The sequence below is a fragment of the Primulina eburnea genome, chromosome 2, assembly GCF_022965805.1.
Source record: "Primulina eburnea isolate SZY01 chromosome 2, ASM2296580v1, whole genome shotgun sequence".
Lineage (NCBI taxonomy): Eukaryota > Viridiplantae > Streptophyta > Magnoliopsida > Lamiales > Gesneriaceae > Primulina > Primulina eburnea.
In genome coordinates this window covers 7823957-7847051 of record NC_133102.1, presented here as the reverse complement: position 1 = coordinate 7847051, position 23095 = coordinate 7823957, and the positions used below count along the sequence as shown (strand labels likewise).

Sequence of the window (23095 nt, the reverse complement as noted above, 5' to 3'; positions counted from 1 at the left end):
CTCAATTTTTGGGTAGAGTAGTTTAATTTGAGTCGAGTCTTACATGTTATGAGTTTTTTAGGTTCTATTATTATGAAATTTGTTAAAAATTTTATTGGAATTAAAAAAATTGTTAAGAATTTTAGTCGAGCATAAATTCAACCCGATAAGAGATACATTCGTGTAATATTGTTATGAATTTTTTAACCAACGCACTTAAATTATAATATATAACACATATTAAAATGTTTACACAAATAAATTTTTTTATATATATTTACGTTCTAATCATATATAGAATGACTTATGTATTATGAAATGATCAAAATTCAAAATCTCTCTACCACTCGACCCAAACTCGACCCAAACCCTAAACCCTAAACAAAACCCTAAACCAAACCCCAAACACCACCACTCGACCCACTCGACCCAACAATTTACCACCCACTCGACCCAAACTTCAAATTTAAAGCACAATCTTGTCCACTCCACCCACTCACCACCCCCTCGACCCAAAATTAAAAATTCAACTCAAACACATTACATATTAATACTATCAAAATAATGATCATGATACAGATTTATTTCATCATCGACACGCTCATCATCCAAATGAGTCATATTTAAATCCGGTGACATGATATTTTCACTTTCAACGATATCAAGAGAAACAACATTGAGTTCAAATTCGACATGAAGAACCGATCTTTCTTTTGCACATCCAAAATATAAGTATGCTTTCAAATCATTATCATCTTCGATATAAATTGGACGAATATTGCAATGCTTCACATCATGAAGATAACTTAATTACAATTTTTGTGTGTCAACTAGATTCATAATTCTGTATATCTCACTTTCTATATATTCCAGAGAACAAATATCAGAATCCAAAGGAATCGCTGCCCACTTACCACTCGGCCATGAACACCATTTAAATATATCTTCTTTAATTTCCCATTCGCCATTGTACTTAACGAAAATAATGGTTGGCATAACCTACAAAATATAGATGAGAATATTATATTATAGACAATATTATTTATTTAAAAAAATATGCTATATGAAAATGATGAGTGTTTAGTTCTATAAATCACTCTACCCATCAATTGCAACATATACACATTACTCGACCCATGAATTGCTCGACCCACACATCACTCAACCAACACATAACTTCACCCACACACTCGTGTGTGCACCTCGACCCACTCTTCACTTTCCACACCACATGTGGGTCGAGGTGCACAAACTCGACCCACTGTGGGTCGAGTGGGTCGAGGTGTGTGCACCTCGCGACCCACATCCACATGTGGCTCGAGAGATGACGCTCACCAACACACACCCGATCATCGTGCTCGACCCACACAACGTAGTACTCACATTAACTCCATTCACAAAAATTCTAACAAAAACAACCAGAAATAAATTGAAACAAGTTGGAACATTGGAATATATACTTACTTCTCCGGCAAATCTTCAAATTTTCAAATGATTTTTTACGTCAGGAACACAAAAATAACTGAAACCTGAATCGATTATTTTGCTGGGAAGAATATCTAAATGAAACATGAAATCGCAGATATCAATAAAAAAATATTTTTTAAAAAAATAAAATATAAATAACTAATTAATTAATGAACTAATAAATGATCTCACCTAACTAATAAATAATCTCACCTAATTAATAGAGTCCACTCCCTTTTTTCGATTTAGAAAAGTCAAAATCCCTTTTATTTAATTAAATTTAAATTGGATCCTATATTTTTTATTGACCCTTTAATAAAAAGATCGAATAAGGTGATATAATTAATTATAGGTTTCCAAAGTAGTAAATAATTAGAATGGTTCACCTTATATATAGAAATCCAGAAAAATTTAGTCTTCTATGATGGGTCAAAGACTGTTAAGGTTATATAAGGTTATGGTCCTCGAGACACAGAGAATAACACAAAATATATACAGCACATATATTCCACATCTCTCTCCTTCTCTCATCTAAAGATAAAGTGGTCAATTCTCTCTACCTTGGAAAATCCATAACTTCAACGCTAGATCAATCAGTAGATTCTGATACGCGTTTACTGTTATTTATATGTTCTGATAATTAAACGTGAATTCCTGACAATTTTTGATATATGGATTTAATCATACAATTTATAAATTAAAAGATGATATTTACTTTATATTAATACACCACTAATTAATATTAGTCTATAAGTAAGATATCCATTCCATTTTAATACTAATTTTATCTGAATTTGTGAAAAACTATTCAAACGCACAACTCTCCACTTTTTTTCGCGTAAATCAACGAAGGACATATATTCATTTTCTCCCTCACCAAGAAAAAAGTGGTTGAGCTGCCAATGTCCATTGTGTACCCCTTGTATTCAACATTTTAAGCTACTGGTCACACGTATGCACAGAAAATATTATTTTTATTTCCTCTCAACTCTTTATTTTCCATTTGTTTTTTTGTGTAATCTCCCGACCCTTAATTTCGCCATGCTTTCTCAATAAGTAGATGAGCTACTTATTAAGCGCAGCATCACAAGGATTCACCTTTTTTTTTTATATTTCCTCACTTTTAATTTTGTTTTTTTTTTTTGGGAATTTGTAAACGAAAACATATGAATTTTATTAAATCAGGAGAATAGATCAAGGATTAAAGGTTATCAATCATGGCTTCCATGCAAAACAGTGCTGCTCTGAATTATGTTCATGCAAATCCTTGTTTTTTGGAAAAGAACGACGGGATATTCAGCTCCTCTAGAACGCGGGTTCGTTTCGGTTTTGACCATGGCTCCAAGATGAGGAGATCTTTGAGATTGATAAATGCAAACACGAGGACGAATGTGGAGACGATCAACGGGAAGAAAGTGAACGGAAGTCATGTTGGTGGGATTCCATATTTGGATCAAAGCAACAGCGAATGCGATGACGACGATCAGGAGCCTAAGAATCATGAATATTTGATGGGTAGATTTGTGGAGAATCGGTTCGTGTTTAGGCAATCTTTTGTCATAAGATCTTATGAAATTGGACCTGATAAAACTGCTACAATGGAAACCCTGATGAATCTTCTCCAGGTACATGATGTTAATTATTATTTTGCTTTTTTATTATTATTCTTCTCTTGATTTAGTGTCATATTATTGGTTAAATATCTTGCTTTTTTTTTTTCTAAATAAATCAATCATTTATTATATTTTTAAATTATCAATCATGAAATGTATCCTATACTTGTACTGAAATAGATTTTTAAAGTATTTTTATTAAATGAAATATCGATATTTTGTAAAATGATCAAAGCAATTATTCTACGAGAAAAATACTTATAATACAGTGTATATTGATGCATGATGTGGTATTTTATGTTAATTTTAATGTATTCAAGAAAATGTTGATTAAAATTTTTGGTGCAGGAGACAGCTTTGAATCATGTGGCGAGTTCGGGTGTGGGCGGGAACGGGTTCGGGGCAACCCGTGAGATGAGCATTCGGAAACTTATTTGGGTTGTTACTCGTATACTCGTGCAAGTTGACAAATACAGCTCTTGGTAATATTTCTTTTTCCCCAATTATCTTTACTTTTATAGCCAAGAGAAATGTGTATTTTTAGTTATGCATATTTGTCTCCAAATTTCAGTTTTATTTTTATCTCTATTGTTTCTTATAATTTTAGTTTTTTCTCTTACGTGGAGCCGATATTGAGCTGATGTGGTATAAACATTACCACGACATTCTTCTCACTTAAAAATGAACTAAAATTGCCAAAAAATTGAAATTCGTCAATATAAAAATTGCGAATACGCAAATGAAACGAACCAAAATGGTACCTTTCCATATAGTTAATTAGGTGCAAGCGCAATGATTAAACTCCAAATATTTTATAATCTTTTGTTTAATTTGCATTAAACGATTTGTTGATAGGGGAGATTTGGTGGAGATAGACACATGGGTGGATGCGGCAGGTAAAAACGGAATGCGTCGAGATTGGGTGATTCGAGACTTCAACACCCAAAAAATAATAACAAGAGCTACCAGGTTCGATCCCTCATTAATTTTCTCTATGAACAAGGACTAGTCTTGCATGTGTTTGAAAGCTGGAAATTAAATTAAAAAATAATAATTTAATTCCGATTTAATCCGAGTTTTATATGTCGTCAAATTTCAGTATTAATATCGTATATGTACGCAGTACATGGGCAATGATGAACAGAGAAACAAGAAGGTTGAGTAAAATCCCAGATGAAGTGAAGAATGAAGTCCAGCCATTCTACCTCAACAGAGCTTCGATTCCTCCACAAAATAATGACAGTGAGAAGATCGAGAAGCTCACTCATGAAACAGCTCACATCATGCGAACTGGCTTGGCCGTAAGATCATTTTACTTATATATGAAAATATGGTCAATTAATTTCACTCATCGATTTAAGGGTGATATATCGTATCATATGGTACCGAAAATTACAGCATAAGAAAATATATACCGATATCGTATCAAAACTTTCGGTATACCGAGTCTTGGTGTATTGAAATGTTTGGTATATATATAAGCTTTCTGATTATACCAAAATTTTACGGTATACTGAGATTTTAATATAATAACGGTATATATTGTTCTATAACGAAAAAAAATCTTATATTTTTTTAATTTATATATATTATTTCGTTATATACCGAAATTTTTCAGATTTCATACCACTAACGTACAGAAATCTTCGTTATATCGAAAATTTCGGTATTTTTTTATCTCTCCTAGATCGATTCGATTAATTGTTTATTGTATATCTTCATAAAATGTATTGATCAATCCAGCCTCGATGGAGCGATATGGATGCTAATCAACATGTTAATAATGTCAAATACATTGGGTGGATTTTGGAGGTAAGTCAAAACTTAATCATTTTTAGTAATTTATTTTACGAAAACATCTACGTCAATTTTTCAGCTTTATAGAGATAGATATAGATAAAAGAAGAGATATATATTTTTATCTGTATTGGTTGTTAAAAGTAGAGTGGGTTTCATGTAAGACCGTCTCACAGATTCACAATAAAAAGTAATACTCTTAGCATAAAAAGTAATACTTTTTCATGGATGATCCAAATAAGATATCTGTCTCACAAATACGACCCGTGAGACCGTCTCATACAAGTTTTTGTCTTAAAAGTATGATGAATAATGTAATAAAATATTTGTTTTATGCAGAGCGTGCCGATAAAAATACTGGAAGATTATAATCTTACGAGCATGATTCTGGAATACCGACGGGAATGTCGTCAGTCGAATGTGCTAGAATCATTAACAAGTATGAAACCAAGAAGCTGTGAAGAGAATAATGGAGAGATTGGTAGTGAAAATTGTGACTTAGAATGCACACATCTGCTTCGCATGGGAGATGATGATCACGCAGAGATCGTTCGAGCAAGATCGGTGTGGAACTTCAAAAAACCATAAGTCATGTCGTCATCTGTTTTTTTGCTAATAATTTATTTGTTTATAAATATATATATATTATTTGTTTATGTTCCGACAGTAATTAACTTTAAATATATGTTGTATTTTTTTTTTCTTTCTATTTTCTTGTTGGCGTATTTGTGGCACTCTTTATGGTTTGCATTGTAAATTTATGCAAAATGTAGAGTTGATGTTTTATGGAAACGAAGATTTTGTTTTTGGTGTTTTTAGATATTATATTTATAAAATAATTCTGGAAAAAATGATACTACATTCGGCTCAATTATATAAATATGTTTTTTTTTTCATATAAATTAATAAATTCATCGGAAATATCAATAACAAATAACTTTCCAATTTTACTCATATTTAACGAATATATCTCTTCGCTATCTTTATTGAAGTTGGACATATCTTTGATATGTTGGTGATAGTTTGTAGGAAAATTATCCAAGTTTTTGGTTCACCGAAAATATCTTAGATATTCTCAACATATCGAAATATTTAAAAAATATTAATAAATTAAACGGATAATTATTTTTAAGTAATGAAATTATAAATAAAATAAGAAAACTAAGGTCGAAGACTCAAAGTGACCCATTTTTAAAACTAATTATATACCCAAAAATCAAAACCACTCTAGCTCTCATTTTCAATTTATAAATGAATGTTTTTTTGTATGAACGATATAATACCGATAGCGTACCAAAATATAGATATATCACAAATATTTGGTATGTTACTTGTACTGTATCCACCACAAGAAAAATTGTGTTTAACGACGGAAATTAAATATGTTGTCGTTAATTAACGACGGAAATAAAAAATATGTCATAAATATAATATAACGACATTGATGCCCCCAAGGGAACCCGGGTCCGGGTAAAGCTCCCGATCCGGAGGGTACTCGAACTCGGGCGAGATGAGAGCAGGGAAGAGATCCCAAGTTACGACTACATGCAGAGAGCCGGTATGAAAGAAGGATCTCGGATCTTCAGATACCAGGCGAGTTACGCACTCAAGTGTCGGAAGAATCCCCAATGAACTACTCGGCAAGCCATCACCCGGAGTAAAAGCTTCCCGGTCCCAGAAACACCTCAGGGGCACCCGGGTGGAAAGCGCCCGGGAAAGAGGCTCAGTCTCTCCCTCATCGTCACGTCTTCCGGAAATATCGGAACCCATCTTCCCACGTTCTATGACAAGGTCAACACTTAATACGTGGTCCACTATTTATAACGTGGCCCACCATCCCGAATCGTGGCCACCACCCGAACTTTGCGGGCAAGTCACCTATCTGACTCATCTATAAATACCCCCTGTAGGTACTACACAAGGAGGTAACTCTTCTCTGGATATTCACAAGCACTCACAAATATTCTTATTTTCTCTCTAAGTCTTCCTTTGCGTGCATCACTGAGCGTCGGAGTGGATACGCCGGAACAATTTCCGGCGCCCCACTAACGTTCTGTGATTTCAGGATTAATACTCAGGCCATCCCGGGCGTTAGTCCTCAGGCGACAGGGAACTCAATCTTCCCAGACCACCAGCAACTCGCAATAAAGCATTCAAATCGCATATATATCCGAACACCCGACTTGGCAGATTGCACACCCGGCTACTACCCAATTTGCCCGGTCGACATCATTGGCGCCGTCTGTGGGAACTCGTAGCTAAAGACGTAGATATGGTTACCACTCGTAAAACTACCGGGAACCATTCTGGTCCTCACAATCCTGAAGGAGGTCAAGAAAACCCACCGCCCAGTCACCTCCCAGAGGAGTTGTCTCAGTTAATAGCTGCTGCGGTCCAAAAAGCCCTCGCCGAAAGGGCCCTACCTGAACCCAGCCAGTCAAAGGAAAATGAGGCAATGGGAGAATCTCCTCCCGAGAAAGAGAAAGACAAAGAGGAGAATTCCCAGGCGTTTTCCAAAGCTCCTACCCTCACTATGGCCCAGGAGCTGGAAGATTTGAAGAAGAAAGTGAAAGAGTTGGAAGCCAAAGCCGGGTCATCTCATATTTCAACCCCGGCTGGTTCCCAGGGATGCCCCTTCTCCCTGGAGATTGTAAATGAGCCTCTCCCTGTTCATTTCAAAGCCACCAAGATCCGGGAGTATGATGGGAATTCATACCCCGATGAACATCTCACCCGGTTTGAAAATATGGCAATGCTGCATTGCTATTCTGACAAGATCAAGTGCAAGGTATTCCTCACCACCCTGGTGGACTCTGCCCAGAGGTGGTTCGAGAAGTTGGAGCCCCGGAGCATACAATCTTTTCCAGGTTTCAGAGACACCTTCTTGTACCACTTTAGCAGCAGCAAGAGGTACAAGAAGACTGCTTTCAGCCTGTTCGAAGTAAAGCAATCAGGTGATGAGTCTCTTCGGGCGTACATTCGCCGGTTCAATAAAGCATCCCTGGAGGTGCCGGCTTGTGCTCCTGAGACCAAAACTACAGCGTTCACGCAAGGACTCAGGGAAGGAGATTTTTTCAGGTCCCTGGTGAAGAAGCAGCCCGGGAATTTTGAAGATCTGTTGTCCCGAGCAGAAAAATACATAAACATGGAGGAAGTACAGCGGCAGAAAAGAGAGTCCACCCACAGAGAAAGAAGTGACCGAGTTGGGAAAGTTGATGATAACGCCCGGGGAAATAATCTTGGGCGTTTCTCTCGATACGCCCCCATGAAGCCGCACCGGGGGGAAGGAGTCCATCTGTGCGACGGTGATCGGGGAGCCAAGCTATACCAGTCACCTCCAAGCCTGCCACACACTCCCAAGATGTGCTCCTATCATGGAGAGTGTGCTCACAGCACGAGTGAGTGCCGGAGATTGAAGCGGGCCCCTTCCCAGTCGGGCCTTGGGGAACGAGCACAGTCAGAGAAGAAGTCCCGGGGACCACCGTGGGTAAATAGAGAGGCGGGGCATCGGCCGGGGGATAAAGGCCCGGTCAGGCAAGAGAAGGATAACACCGGTCAAACGTCTCAGAACCGGGAGAATAGAGATCGGGGAGGATCACTAACCCTTGGGGTGATTAAAATGATCTCGGGGGGATCAACAGATGGAGACTCCAACCGGGCCAGGAAAGCACATTCCCCGCATGAGAGTTTTGGAGTGGATGATGCAGTAAGGAGTGAAGGGCCGGTTATCAGCTTTGGCCCCCAGGATCTTCAGGGAGTCAGCCTCCCACACAACGATGCTTTGGTCATCCAGGCAAAAGTGGCGAATTACGATATTCGCCGGAATTTCGTCGATTCTGGAAGCTCGGTGAACATCATTTTTCAGGAGGCCCTGGACCAGATGAATTTGGAGGATTATCAGTTGCGGCCAGTAGAAACAGCCTTATTCGGATTTGCTGGCCACACTGTTTATCCTCGAGGGGAAATCACTATGCCCCTCACACTGGGAGCCGAGGAGCTCAGAAAGACGGTAATGACGGTTTTCACCGTGGTAAATGCCCCTACCTCTTATAATATCATTTTGGGCAGGCCAGCTATGAACGCCCTTCGGGCCGTGGCCTCAGCTTACCACCAGAAGCTAAAGTTCCCGGTGGGGAACAGAATTGGAGAAGTAAGGGGGGACCAGCCATCCTCCCGCAAGTGCTATGCAGAAACTGTCAAGATCGAAAATAAAAGAGCCCGACGTGATGGAGAAAGCAGGAGGTCAGGGAAGGAGGAGGTGCATTCTATCCAACAGGTGCACATGGTGGAAGGTGAGGAGCAGGAAGAAGTAGGCGTCTTACCCGGACAGCCCATGAAGACAACGAAAATAGCCCGGGATCTTGAGCCAGCCACCCGGGCCCAACTGCTACAATGCCTAGAGAAGAATGCGGACATCTTCGCATGGTCTTCATCAGAGTTAGTAGGGGTCTCCCCTCACGTGGCGGAACACCGGTTAAACATCATCCCGGGCTCCCGGGTGGTAAAACAGAGAAAGAGACACTTTGGTCCCGAAAAGGACAAGGTGATTGCTAGCCACGTGGAAGAGCTATTGAAAGCCGGACAGATCAGAGAGGTACAGTTTCCCACCTGGTTATCCAACGTAGTCTTGGTTCCCAAGTCAGCCGGCAAGTGGCGGATGTGTGTTGACTTCAGGGATTTGAATAAAGCTTGCCCAAAGGACTGCTACCTCCTGCCCCGGATTGATCAGCTGGTGGACTCGACATCAGGGTATGAGTTGTTATGTTTCATGGATGCATACCAGGGGTATCATCAAATCCCCCTGGCCCGAGAAGACCAGGAGAAAGTTAGCTTCATTACTTCGGGGGGGACTTTCTGCTATGTGGTCATGCCCTTTGGTTTGAAGAATGCCGGGGCCACATACCAAAGGTTGATGGACCGGATATTCGCCAAGCATGCCGGGCGGAATATCGAAGTCTACGTAGATGATATCTTGGTGAAATCCCGGGCACACCCTGACTTCATCCCGGACCTCGAAGAGACCTTCTCCACTCTTCGGGAGTATGGGGTGAAGCTGAACCCAGCCAAATGCATGTTTGGGGTCAAGAGTGGCAAGTTCCTCGGGTTCATGGTCACCGAGAGAGGAATTGAAGTCAATCCGGAGAAAGTCAGGTCTATCACTGAAATGACATCCCCAAAGTCAATCAAGGATGTACAGAGACTCACGGGAAAAATCGCCGCCCTGTCACGTTTCATTTCCCGGTCTGCACACCGGAGCTACCCTTTTTTTCAGGCTCTGAGGAGGGCCCAAAAATTTGGCTGGGATGAAAAATGTGAAAAGGCTTTCGAGGAATTGAAGAATCATTTGGCCGGGCTCCCTGTCCTTGAGAAGCCCGGACCCGGGGAGAAGCTTTGGGTATACCTTTCTGCCACTGAGCATGCTGTCAGTTCTGTACTGATCCGAGAAGAAGGTACTGAACAAAGGCCGGTCTATTATGTGAGTCATGCACTCAAAGGGCCCGAGATCAGATATACAGAAGTAGAGAAGGTGGCCCTTGCCCTGGTGATCACAGCACGAAAACTTCGCCCCTACTTCTTGTCCCATCCCATCACTGTGCTGACCAATACCCCTCTAGGGAGAATCATGACTCAGCCAGAGATCTCGGGAAGGTTGGTAAAGTGGACTGTGGAGTTGGGATAGTATGACATCGAGTACCAGCCTCGGCGGGCCATTAAGGCCCAGGCCTTGTCAGATTTTGTCACCGAGATGGTTGTCCCCGATACCGGGGAGGTTTGGAGGATATTTGCAAACGGGGCTTCCTGTAAAGACGGCAGTGGTGTGGGAGTATGGCTGATATCACCCACCGAGGAGAAAATACGGCTGGCAGTTAGGTTGGACTTCCGGGCTTCTAACAATGAAGCCGAATACGAGGCTGTTATCGTCGGGATAAAAACAGCCCGTAATGTTGGAGCTAACCAGGTCATCATTTACACGGATTCTCAGCTGGTAGCCCAACAGGTAAAAGGAGTATACGAAGTTCGGGAGGAGAAGTTTGTGAAATATCTAGCTATCATCAAAGAGTTATCCACACATTTCATAAGTTGGAGCATAGAGCAAATTCCCCGAGAGGAAAATACTGAAGCAGATGCCTTGGCAAAGATGGCAGCTTCGCTTTCCGATTACCGGGAGCCGGGCATATCTTATCACACTAACCTGGTAAAGTCAGAGCCTGGTGCAAAGAGATGAAGATTACTCAGGCTTTTACCTCAGTTGCCTACCCGCAAGCCAATGGGCAGACAGAGGTGACCAACCGCACCATTGTCCAAGCTCTCAGATCCCGGTTATTTGGAGGGGGAAAGGATTGGGTAGAGGAGCTGCCCAGTGTTCTTTGGGCATATCGGACTACACCTCGAACAGCTATCGGGGAAACACCATTCAGCTTGGTTTATGGTTCGGAAGCAGTGCTCCCCGCCGAAATCGGGCAAACTTCAGCCCGAGTGAGCACCTATCCGAAAGACAATGATAGTTCCCGTGCCAGTGAACTTGATCTCATCGAATAAAGGAGAGAGAGAGCAGCCATCAGAATGGAGGCTTATCGGCGCCGGGTAATGAAAGCTTATAACCGGAAGGTTCCATACCGAGAGTTCCAGATTGGAGATATGGTTCTCAAGAAAGTAAACCCAGCCGGAGACGTTGGCAAGCTTGATGCCCGATGGGAAGGACCTTACAAAGTGGTGCGCAGAGTCAGCTCGGGCACCTATTATCTTGAAGATGGGCAGGGCCGTCCTCTCAAAAGACCTTGGAACGCTTTTCACCTCAAAAAATATTTTCCTTAGAAGCTCTTGTAAATCTTTTTACTATTATTTGGCAATAAAGATCCAGTTCCTAGGAAGATTATTTTTAAAGGGACCGGGTGATACCATGCCCCGGCTTCCCTTCATTATTATTAAGGGCCCGGGTGATACCATGCCCCGGCTTCCCTCCAAATTATTATTAAGGGCCCGGGTGATACCATGCCCCGGCTTCCCTCCAAATGATTATTAAGGCCCTGGGTGATACCATGTCCCGGCTTCCCTCCAAATTATTATTAAGGGTCCGGGTGATACCATGCCCCGGCTTCCCTCCAAATTATTATTAAGGGCCCGGGTGATACCATGCCCCGGCTTCCCTCCAAATTATTATTAAGGGTCCGAGTGATACCATGCCCCGGCTTCTCTCCAAATGATTATTAAGGGCCCGGGTGATACCATGCCCCGGCTTCCCTCCAAATTATTATTAAGGGCCCGGGTGATACCATGCCCCGGCTTCCCTCCAAATTATTATTAAGAGCCCGAGTGATACTATGCCTCGGTTTCCCTTCAAGTTATTATCAAACCAGGGAGTCTGAAGTCTCGGTTGCCTAAGTTGATTGATCCTCGGTACCAAACAGTACTATGTGTTATTGTTCAGATGTTATCATAACCAGGTTATTTTCTGGGGTGAATGGAAGAAATCTCATTTAGATTAAGAAAAATTATTACAACTACCAGAAAGAGAAAAAGTACTAAACGATAGGCTCTGGCTCTGAGTCCTCTTCCGCCTCGGATTCTTCTTCATCCGGGAGCTCCGCACCATCAGTCGGCAAGGAGTTGACAGCTCGGGCTAAGTCTAGCAGGCTTTTCTTCTCCAGAGGAAGAAGGCCGGCTTCTTTCACCTGTTTTTTGCACTTATTAAAGCCCGCCTTGAAGTAGGGGAAGGCTTTATCTATCACTATCTGTTGGAACCCTGCAGTAGCGAGGAAAGAAGCCCGCCACCCCTCCTCCAAGGTGGCCCGAGCCGCAAGATCCGCCTCCCGGGTTGCGAGAGTAGCCTCCAGCTCATCCACCTTCTCGGTGACCAGCACGAAATCATCCAGGGCAGCCCGGGCATCCAAATCTAGCTTCTCGGCTCGGGCCTCTGTTTTCTCTAGTCTAGCCTTCAGAGAAATGATCTCTGCCCGGGCCTCCTCGAGCTGGGCTTGCAGGAAATTTATGGTGGTGCCCTGGCCAAGGAGGGCCTCCTCATGGAGGTCTTTAATCTGAGCCAGGCGTGCCAGGGCATCCTCATGAAGAGCTATGGCGGAGGCAGCCCTTGCCTCTGTGCTCTTTTGTAAAGAGCCCAACTTCTCAAAGGCAGCTCTAGCCATCTGCCCGCTCTGCAAATAAACGAAAAGTATATAAGGAAGAAAGCCTACCAATAGAGCAAAGAAACAAAGGTGGAGAAGAAGATACTTACAGCCAGTATGAGGTTAAAGCTCTCCAGCATGAGATCTCCTGCCTTCGCAGCCTGAAGGATGGACTCTTCGGCAGGAGTCGCCACCCGCTTCAACAGTTGGAAGCCCATCTTTGAGCTTCCAGCCGAGAATATAGTCTCGGGCACTGCAGGGGGGATGGAAGTAGTAGAAGAGGGAATCTGAGGAGAGTCAGCGGAAGACACTAGTGGGGCATGCTCGGACCCCTGAGCCACCCGGGTAATCACCCGGGGCTCAACACGAACAAGCTCTTTTGAAGCTTTCCTCTTTTTGGTGGTCTGGAGGGGCTGGTCCGGGGACTCGTCCTCCTCCTCAATCAGAATAACCCCATACTCCTGGGGCCCGGCGGCCTCGGCAGTCCGAGCGTTCGGAGGAGTACCAGCCTGCCCAGCCTCAGCAGGGGTCCGAGTCTCCTTTTCAACAGGCACCGGTGCCAGCTCCCCCTGGACCGGGCCTTCAGTAGCCACCCGGGATGAAGACTCCTGGCGCTCCCTGGCCTTTCTTTCAGCAGCAGCAGCCTTTCGGGCAGCCTTCTTAGCTGCCCGTTCCTCAGCCAGCTTTTGGGCGAAAGCCTCTTTCATCTCGGCGTCTGCAGGAAATAAAACCACTCATCAGAAACAAGTAAAGCAGAAAGTAAAGGAAGTACGATAATGGCTAAACAAGGAAACCTACCGGGGCGGGAGGCATCGAACTCCTCGATAATGCGGTCGGTAGGATCCCCCGCCCCGGGGCTCAGCCCATAGGCCACCAGTAGCTTTTCACTAAGGAGGGCAGAGGAGTTATACACTTTATCACCTACCACCTCCTCACTTTGGGTGTAGGAGTCAAGTGTGCGATAATTTTCGGGCAGACCCGGTTGATGGGGAAGGGCAGAATGAACCCAACCGGACATTCGGGGAGATGGGCGGGACGAATGTAAAAGAACCGGCGTTTCCAGTCCTTGACGGAAGAGGGAATATCTCCGAAAAGTTTCTGATGAGACCGGGTTTTGAAGGAAAAGGCGTAATCGCCAATATAGCAGATAAAGAAAAAATTAAAGAGGGAGGGCTCGAGGGTGATATCGGGATGCATAGACATCAGCGTAAAAAAGCAGGTCAGCATCCTAATGGCATTAGGATGGAATTGATTAAGAGGAATACCCAGAAGGGAAGATATCCCAATGAAGAAGGGATGAAGGGGAAACCTGAGGCCATTGGTCACCTGGTCCCGGAAGAAAGTAAGGTATCCTGCTGGTGGTTGGTCAGCCCGGTTACTAGGGCCCGGGATGACAATATCATGGGTTGTGGGGATGGAACCAAGGAGGCGGATCTCCTCGGCAGATTTGGCTCGAAGGGAGCTTACCATGGTAGAAAACCATGGCAAAGGGCTAGGATCACCAGACCGGGCGGGAGAAGAAATAGCTCGGGCTGGGGGTTTTGAAGAGGTGGCCTTTTTCTTTTTCTTATGGGTGCTTGAAGGCCCAGTCTCAGGGGAAATTTTGGGTTTCTTAAGGGAAGCAGGAGAAGAAGTTGGATTTTGGGGGCGATAGGTGGAAACAGGGGAGGCGGAAAGCGGGTAATTATCGCGCAGGGCATCTGACTCAAAGTCTGAGGAGCCCCTGCGATTCTTATCCGATGTAGAAGAAGTGTTGGAAGAAGACATGATTATGAAAAGAAGAACTTACGCGGATGGGAGGAAGAATGGTAGTGGGAACGCCGGGGAGTGATCGGAATTTTGGCAGAGTTGCAGACGCGGAAGCTTGGTTAAATTTGATGAAAGTAATGAAGGTTTGGGGAAGGAGGTATATATAAGAGTAGGGAAGTGGTCCAGACCATCGATCTAGCCATGATCCGAGGGTCCACATTGGCTTTGAAAGACGCACCCGGATCATGGATCTTAGCCGTTGAAGTGGATAGGTATTAACGATCGAGATGCACCTCGTAAGTTGTGCAAGGCGCATGAAAGGACGTGTAATCATGAAGGGGTCAGACTTATCGGATCCTCGGGAGACGGAACGCTGCCGACCGTTGGAAAGAGAAAGGGGGGCACGTATCAGCCTGGCATCGTGCATATCATTCAAAAAAGATAACCGGCAAGTTATTTCAAGCCCGGGAGCTTTAAGGCCCCGGCAAGTTATTTTAAGCCCGGGAGGTTTAAGGCCCCGGCAGGTTATTTCAAGCCCGGGAGGTTTAAGGCCCCGGAAAGTTATTTTAAGCCCATGAGGTTTAAGGCCCCGGCAAGTTATTTCAAGCCTGGGAGATTTAAGACCCCGGCAAGTTATTTCAAGCCCGGGAGGTTTAAGGCCCCGGCAGGTTATTTTAAGCCCGGGAGGTTTAAGGCCCCGGCAGGTTATTTCAAGCCCGGGAGGTTTTAGGCCCCGGCAAGTTATTTTTAGCCCGGGAGGTTTTAAACCCCGGTTTTTTACTTTAAAACCCATAAACTTGAGGGAATCACACAAGCAAAATGCGCAAAGTAAAATGTTATTAATAGAATCGATGAAATATTGCAGTGGCTAGCCTAGAGCCTACATGATCCTCCCACTCTGACATCCAGCTATGCAGCTCAGGGAAGGGGAGGTTAGCAAAGGACTCGGTAGCAGCGAGCTTGCGCAGCTGTTTCCACTCCTTCCGCAGCATTGCCTGCAGCAGAACTTGATCAGTGGCTAGCTCGGCCACGTGCGTCACATAGAATACCCGCTTGTATCTCCTGGCCAGCGCCCTCTGTGGCCTGGTGAAAGCCAGGCCATCTTGGTATGATTGCATAAGATCATGAATCTTATGCCAAGTGGACATGACCTTCGCCAGAATAAGCTCCTCGATGGTCCTCTTCAACGACTCTAAATGAGCACGCGTAGAGGGTGGCAAGTGGCCATACGGGCTGCTGTTGACGGTAGTTTCGCTTGAACTCGGCATGTTGAAACGATTGCTCTCACTTCGCCTTCATCTACGTATTTATAGGCAGAGGGTAGGTAGTCTGGAGGAAGCCGAAAAGTTTCCGACCATGCGAAACGACTCCGCATTTATGGAGGAGAGAGATTAATCGCAACCGTTGGCTCAAGCATACGTGTCTGATCAGGAAGCGCCTCGTAAATTGTTCCAACATAAAAATTTTATAGGGTTATGACACCAGACCACGGACCGGGAAACCTTAGGAAATCGACATTGTGTGAAACCCGGGGAGCAGGAAGCCCCGGCATTTCGTAAAGCCAGAGAAGCTCAGGCCCCGGCGTGTCGTTCACAACCCGGGAAGCTTGAGACCCTGGCATTTTGTGTTAATTTCCAGGGAGGTATTAAGCTCATGATTTCTAGTAAATTATTTCATCAGATACTTCTAAGCAATCCGTGATATGGGTGTAAATTAATAGACTTAAAGCGTTATATCCGAGCAGTGACAAAAAAAAGGGGAATCGAGATAAATTTTTATTCATCCATATACATTGGCCCGTACTACATCGTTGTATTTCTCTTCTATGACAATTATGCGTATCTTCAACCAAGCAGACAGAGGGGCGGTGGAACTTTGCATGAAGCTGGGAGAGTCGACAATACGCTTCAGGAGCTTCAGTTCCTTCCGGAGCATCAGCTGATAGACATGGCCATCTGTGAAGATGTCCGCCGACTCAGCTATGTGTAGTTGTGTGCGCACTTTCTTCAGTTTGGATACCAGGGTAGGGGTGGTGGCTTCCCCAGAATCGTAAAGAAGTTTCAGCCCTTGGAGCTCTTCCCAGTAGCCAAGAACTTTATTAAGCACTTCATCTTCTATAATGGATTTTTGGACTTCCAGATTGGGCTCCGTAAGGGCTTCAGTTACCCCTGGAGTTCTCGAGCTGCTGGCACCGGCCATGATAGCTGTTGGAGTAATCTGCTAATAATGAGGGAAGGATCGGGAGGATGCCATCTATATAGGATGAAGAAGAGTATCTTGATCATTGATTCTCGAAGGTGTGAACGGCTAAGATGAATATTGGAAGTTGGGCCAAGCAGGCGAAAAGACAGGCGTAAATCTCGAGATATCATAACGGTCCTCGAAGCGCGAAAACTTGCGGATAAGTTTGAATTTTAGGGCTTACAGTAATATCCGCATCTTTCAAAATTCTAAAGGGTCCCGCTGTCATTAGGCGTGAACTAATTTTTACTAATCGGGACAGCGAGATAGACTCTAGCCTGACTTTTTTAGGAGGGAGTGGTGATGCCCCCAAGGGAACCCGGGTCCGGGTAAAGCTCCCGATCCGGAGGGTACTCGAACTCGGGCGAGATGAGAGCAGGGAAGAGATCCCAAGTTACGACTACATGCAGAGAGCCGGTATGAAAGAAAGATCCCGGATCTTCAGATACCAGGCGAGTTACGCACTCAAGTGTCGGAAGAATCCCCAATGAACTACTCGGCAAGCCATCACCCGGAGTAAAAGCTTCCCGGTCCCAGAAACACCTCAGGGGCACCCAGGTGGAAAGCGCCCGGGAAAGAGGCTCAGTCTCTCCCTCATCGTCATGTCTTTCGGAAATATCGGAACCCATCTTCCCACGTTCTATGACAAGGTCAACACTTAATACGTGGTCCACTATTTTATAACGTGGCCCACCATCCCGAATCGTGGCCACCACCCGAACTTTGCGGGCAAGTCACCTATCTGACTCATCTATAAATACCCCCTGTAGGTACTACACAAGGAGGTAACTCTTCTCTGGATATTCACAAGCACTCACAAATATTCTTATTTTCTCTCTAAGTCTTCCTTTGCGTGCATCACTGACTTGAGCGTCGGAGTGGATACGCCGGAACAATTTCCGGCGCCCCACTAACGTTCTGTGATTTCAGGATTAATACTCAGTCCATCCCGGGCGTTAGTCCTCGGGCGACAGAGAACTCAATCTTCCCAGACCACCAGCAACTCGCAATAAAGCATTCAAATCGCATATATATCCGAACACCCGACTTGGCAGATTGCACACCCGGCTACTACCCAATTTGCCCGGTCGACATCAGACATAATTAATTTTTCTGTCACAACTAACGACGGATTTTTAGAAATTGTCGTTAATTTACCGACAAATAATTTTTTAGTCGTTAATTAACGACAACAATTTTTAAGTTGTCGTTAATTAAAGTTAAAAATTAATATATGACATTAATTAAAGACATAAAACCTACAAACCGTGGCCATTCTTCCCCAAAACAGCCGTAACCCCTTTTCTTCCCCAAACCCGTCGCCCTTCTTTCCTCACCAAAAACGTATCGCGTAGTTACCGGAATCGGAGCAGCAACCACCGTAGAAGGTAGATGAGTTCTGGACAACGGTTGTAGAGGCTGGAACGGGAAGGAAGGAGCAGATGAGCCCTGTTAGCTAGCCGTGCGTGAGCTTCCCTTCTTGGTTCGAATTAGGTGAGCTTGTGCTTGTAACTTAGTAGTTTTGCTGTTTTTCGAGGTAGTATTTGAATCCATTTCAGTTCCCTTGTTTTTCCAGCTTGGTTTCGGTCGAGATTTAAAGTTTTTCAACTGAAAATTTTGATGATTGTTGGTTGTTGCTTAACTAAAGCTTAAACTGTAAGCACCATTTCATCTGTAATTTTATGTTTCTTTTTTTTTTTTAAAAAAAGTACTAGGGTATTTGAGCAAAGTCTAAACTCGATCGGATCTCGTCCTAGCTACGTCGAACTATTTCGGGTCAAAATAAAGTGTACCACACATGATTTCTATATAGAAATTTGTTAGCCAAATCAAAATATTCAATGCCCGATTATATAATAGCAGAGAACATCTATAAATAATACATAAGTAAATGTAAGGAAGTGACAACATGTGGTGGTTCGGAAACTAGCTCCAGTAAAGCTAAGAGTTAATTTCAACCTTAAATGTATTGGATCCCACACTAGCTAGCTATTTTGTTTTGGACCACTGCTCTAATTAAGAGTTTTTTTAAAAAAAAAAATTAGTTGGATAATCACGAAACATTCTGTATTTAAAAAAGAACATTAATGCAAAAGCAATTATAACGAGCAAATGATTTGGGGGCGGCGACTAGTGGACTCATTTATTTTCGAATCAAGAAAGCATGCAGCATTCTATTCTTCCTTTTTTAAAACCGAAGCTCTATTAATTCACTCAGATTCATCTACCAAAAAAATTTATGAGTAATTTTTATGGAAATCCTATGGATTTATTTTAATTTCTTTCAAGTCTTAGAAACCAAGCTAGGTAGTTCTTACATGTGCGTGTGAAAATTCAATATGAGTGCATTGTTAGTACAAGTTGTTGAACAAAGTATTCATAGCCATTAATTTTTTCTTGGTTGTTGCTAATAAAAGAATTGAAACTAATAAAGGAATTGAATTTGATGATTGTTTAGATTTTAGAATAAGAATTCGAGTGCATCTACTCCTTTTCTTGGTTGTTGCTAATAAATGAATTGAATTTGATGATTGTTTAGATTTTAGAATATGAATTAGTGAAGTTAAATTTCAATCTTAACTCGAGTATGTTTCTGATTTAATTTTTGATTGATCTTTTATTGATTTATTTTGGATTTTTTTTATTCAACCTCTTTTTGGCCGAGGTAACAAATATAATTCTCATATTCATATAATCTCTCTTCATGATCACAGTGGTTTTGAACTTTTCTTGGTCTTCCTAAAAGGTATTGCATGTACTGTTCATATTGCATCCAGATTTTGCACTCGAGGTTCGAAATGTCAGACTGGGACTTTCAGCTGATGGTTTTCAACCATTCGGTCAGTCAGGACAACAATATTCATCATGGCCAGTTATACTAACACCTTACAATTTGCCTCCATGGATGTGCATGAAAGATGAATACATGTTCTTGACAGTTATAGCTCCCGGACCTAGTAATCCTAAGAACAAGTTAGATGTGTTCTTGCAACCTCTTATCGCTGAATTGAACGAACTTTGGTCAGTTGGGGCAAAGACATATGATGTTCACGTGAAAAAAATTTTTACTATGCGTGCCTCTTTGCTATGGACAATTAGTGATTTTCCTGCATATACAATGTTATCTGGATGGAGTACCGCCGGTAAACTAGCATGTCCTTACTGTATGGAAAACTCTGATGCTTTCACATTGCCGAATGGTGGTAAAACATCATGGTTCGATAACCATCGTAAGTTTTTACCAATGGATCATAATTTCAGACGAAATATTAAATGGTTCAAGAAAAATCACCAAGTGAAAAAGCCTCATCCACATATAAAATCCGGGGATGAAATTATTGAAGAACTTGAAAGTTACGGGTTTCGTAGTGTGATCGAACCAGAGGCTACTGAAGTGAACTCAGAAATCGTAAGACGATGTAAATGCGGTTGGAGAAAACGCAGTATCTTTTGGGAATTGCCGTACTGGAGAACAAATCTGATTAGACACAATCTAGATGTTATGCACATCGAGAAAAATGTTTTTGAGAACATATTTAATACCATTCTTAATGTTCCCGGCCGAACAAAAGATAATGCAAAATCGAGAGAAGATCTAAAAGAATTTTGCAACAGGCCAGAATTACATCGAGATGACATATCTAACATATATCCTAAAGCTTGCTATACATTGGATAAGCATAGCAAAGTAGTATTGTGTAACTGGTTGAGAAATTTAAAGTTCTCGGATGGATATGCATCTAAGATGTCAAGATGTGTTGATATGGCTAAATTGAAGATGTTTGGAATGAAAATTCACGATTGTCATGTGTTCATGCAAAGATTAATCCCAATTGCTTTCAAGGAATTACTTCCAAATAATGTCTGGCAAGCTCTAACAGAGTTAAGTTTTTTCTTCAAAAACATTACAGCAAGAAGCATAAGATATTCTGACATGGTTCGTATGGAGAATGATAATCCTGTGATACTTTGCAAACTAGAAAGAATATTCCCTCCAAGTTTTTTTGATTGTATGGAGCATCTTCTTGTGCACTTAGCTTATGAAGCTAGAATTGCTGGCCCTGTTCAATATCGATGGATGTATCCTTTTGAGCGATTTCTGCGAAGATTGAAAAACAATGATCGTAACAAAGCAAGAGTGGAAGGACAATTTCTATTGCACATTTATTTGAAGAGGCATCATATTTTTGTACTCATTACTTTAGCGCAAGTGTGAAGACCCGTTTGAGGAAACAATCACGTAATGATGAAGGGGATAATTCACAAGTTGGTTGGAAAATTGACACTGTATTGGATTTGTTGAATTAGAATCTGTGTGGGATAAAAGGGAATTAATAAAAAGCGGGATCAGAGGGCTGTCCAATTCAACATTTAACGACAGAAATTATAAATCCGTCACTAAACTTAGTGACGAAAATTATCATTTTGTCACTAATTTTAGAGACAGATTTATAATTTTTGTCGCAAATATCAACGACCAAAACATATATCCGTCGCTAGATTTAATGACGGATTTATGATTTCTGTCGCAAATATCAACGACAGACACTTAAATCTGTCGCCAACTTTACCGACGCCTTTACAATTTCAATCGCTGATTTAGTGACGGATATATAATATTTGTCGCAAATTTAGCGACGAAATATTTTTCGGTCACTGAAAAATTGCGACAAATTTAAATTTCCGTCGTTATTATTTAACGACAAACATAAATATTCCGTCGTAAATAACGACAGAATTGCACTTTCCGTCGTTATACAAGTCCGCGACGCTAAATTCTTTGACGATCGATATTCCGTCACTATTATGTCGCTAAATACATTCAGTGACAGAATAGCGACAGAAAATGCCGTCGTTATTTGTAATTTTTTTTGTAGTGATCGAAATTTCGGTACGTTATCGGTATAATTTTTTTTAATACCAAAAAATTTGATACATTATATTCTATGAGTGGAAATTTTCAATATACATGTTAGTTGTCCTACATCGGTTGGATAATATACATAGGAGTTGTATATATGGTCTTGGACAATCCTCCCCCCTTCTAGCTTTTGAGATTGAGTTAGGTCCAAGTCTCAATCTTAATATGGTATCAGAGGTTAGGTTCCATCATTATGTGTTGGGTTGTCCATAAATGGGCCACCCATTTGACCCGTAGTTGGGTTATTTGTAAACTCCAAGCTTCATATGTTCATTCTTGGGCGTGAGGGGTGTGTTAATTGTCCCACATCGGTTAGATAATATACTTAGAAATTGTATATATGTTCTTGGACTATCCTCCCCCTTGAGCTAGCTTTTGGGGTTAAGTTAAGTACAAATATCAATCTTAACAATGGTTTGGTCGATGAGACCTAAGTGGACACTGCCCTCATCTATTAATTTTTTGCCACGTGTCAATTAAATTTTATTATTATTATTTCATAAACATGCTTAACCATGGTTGAGTGATTTCAAAATTTAGCTATTCTCTCCCTCTCCACCATAGTTTTGTCATTTCGACATTTTCAAATCCTCTCTCTTCCCGTCTTATCTCTCGGAGTCCACTGTTCCTCTTTCTCTAAACACGGAAATGAGCTCCTCTCATTGAATCAGGCAAGATGAGGCTTTTCCTTGCCACTGTACACTTTTTTTATATAATGGAGATATATGTGTTTGTTTCTTGTAATATGAGATTTGGTGCTTCTTATTTCCGTGAAATACAAGAGAATGAAAAATGATTGTTATTTTGTTTTGCCTAAAAAAAATTTTTGACTTGAAAATTTTCATTCCTCTGAAATTCTAAATGTGTTTTCAATGTCCATTTATTGAAACGTAATGTTTCAATTTAATTATTTTACACCAAAATTTCAATTTAAATGTTAAAAATATGTAGTAATTCATTAATGTATTTTGTAGATAATCACAGCTAAGAAACTGTCGATTGAGAGGGCCACTAAAATTAGAACCTCATACTTAGTTTTCCCATAAATGGCTCCTCCTAGAGCAAAAATTCTATAGATAAATTTAGTTAATAGCACTCCATCACATTTTTACATGAACATACTCGAATGCTGGCGGATATCAATTTGCTGGTAAAATTTAATTTTGTTCCAGTAGATCAAGTTGATTTGCCTTGTGTTACAGTAA

General features: G+C 42.0%; 3 protein-coding genes across 3 annotated transcripts; all 3 read left to right on the top strand.

The window, feature by feature from the left end:
* The first annotated feature begins 2442 nt into the window (after window positions 1-2442).
* On the top strand, window positions 2443-5556 carry LOC140824559 (palmitoyl-acyl carrier protein thioesterase, chloroplastic-like). The gene is made up of 6 exons (XM_073186134.1): window positions 2443-3071; window positions 3408-3541; window positions 3915-4028; window positions 4183-4360; window positions 4803-4871; window positions 5196-5556. The coding sequence occupies exons 1-6, from the start codon at window positions 2664-2666 to the stop codon at window positions 5442-5444; spliced, it is 1152 nt and encodes a 383-aa protein (XP_073042235.1). The 5' UTR covers window positions 2443-2663; the 3' UTR covers window positions 5445-5556.
* A 1572-nt stretch (window positions 5557-7128) lies between these two features.
* On the top strand, window positions 7129-10536 carry LOC140824066 (uncharacterized). Its single transcript, XM_073185669.1, has one exon. The coding sequence runs from the start codon at window positions 7129-7131 to the stop codon at window positions 10534-10536; it is 3408 nt and encodes a 1135-aa protein (XP_073041770.1).
* Window positions 10537-10602: 66 nt separating this feature from the next.
* Window positions 10603-11082, top strand: LOC140824065 (uncharacterized). Its single transcript, XM_073185668.1, has one exon. The coding sequence runs from the start codon at window positions 10603-10605 to the stop codon at window positions 11080-11082; it is 480 nt and encodes a 159-aa protein (XP_073041769.1).
* The last annotated feature ends 12013 nt before the right edge of the window (window positions 11083-23095 follow it).

Coding starts and splice junctions, on each gene's coding strand:
- LOC140824559 (XM_073186134.1), top strand. CDS start 2,664: ATGGCTTCCATGCAAAACAGTGCTGCTCTGAATTATGTTCATGCAAAT. Junction 4,029..4,182: donor ATAATAACAAGAGCTACCAG/GTTCGATCCCTC, acceptor ATATGTACGCAG/TACATGGGCAATGATGAACA. Junction 4,361..4,802: donor TCATGCGAACTGGCTTGGCC/GTAAGATCATTT, acceptor TGATCAATCCAG/CCTCGATGGAGCGATATGGA.
- LOC140824066 (XM_073185669.1), top strand. CDS start 7,129: ATGGTTACCACTCGTAAAACTACCGGGAACCATTCTGGTCCTCACAAT.
- LOC140824065 (XM_073185668.1), top strand. CDS start 10,603: ATGGTTGTCCCCGATACCGGGGAGGTTTGGAGGATATTTGCAAACGGG.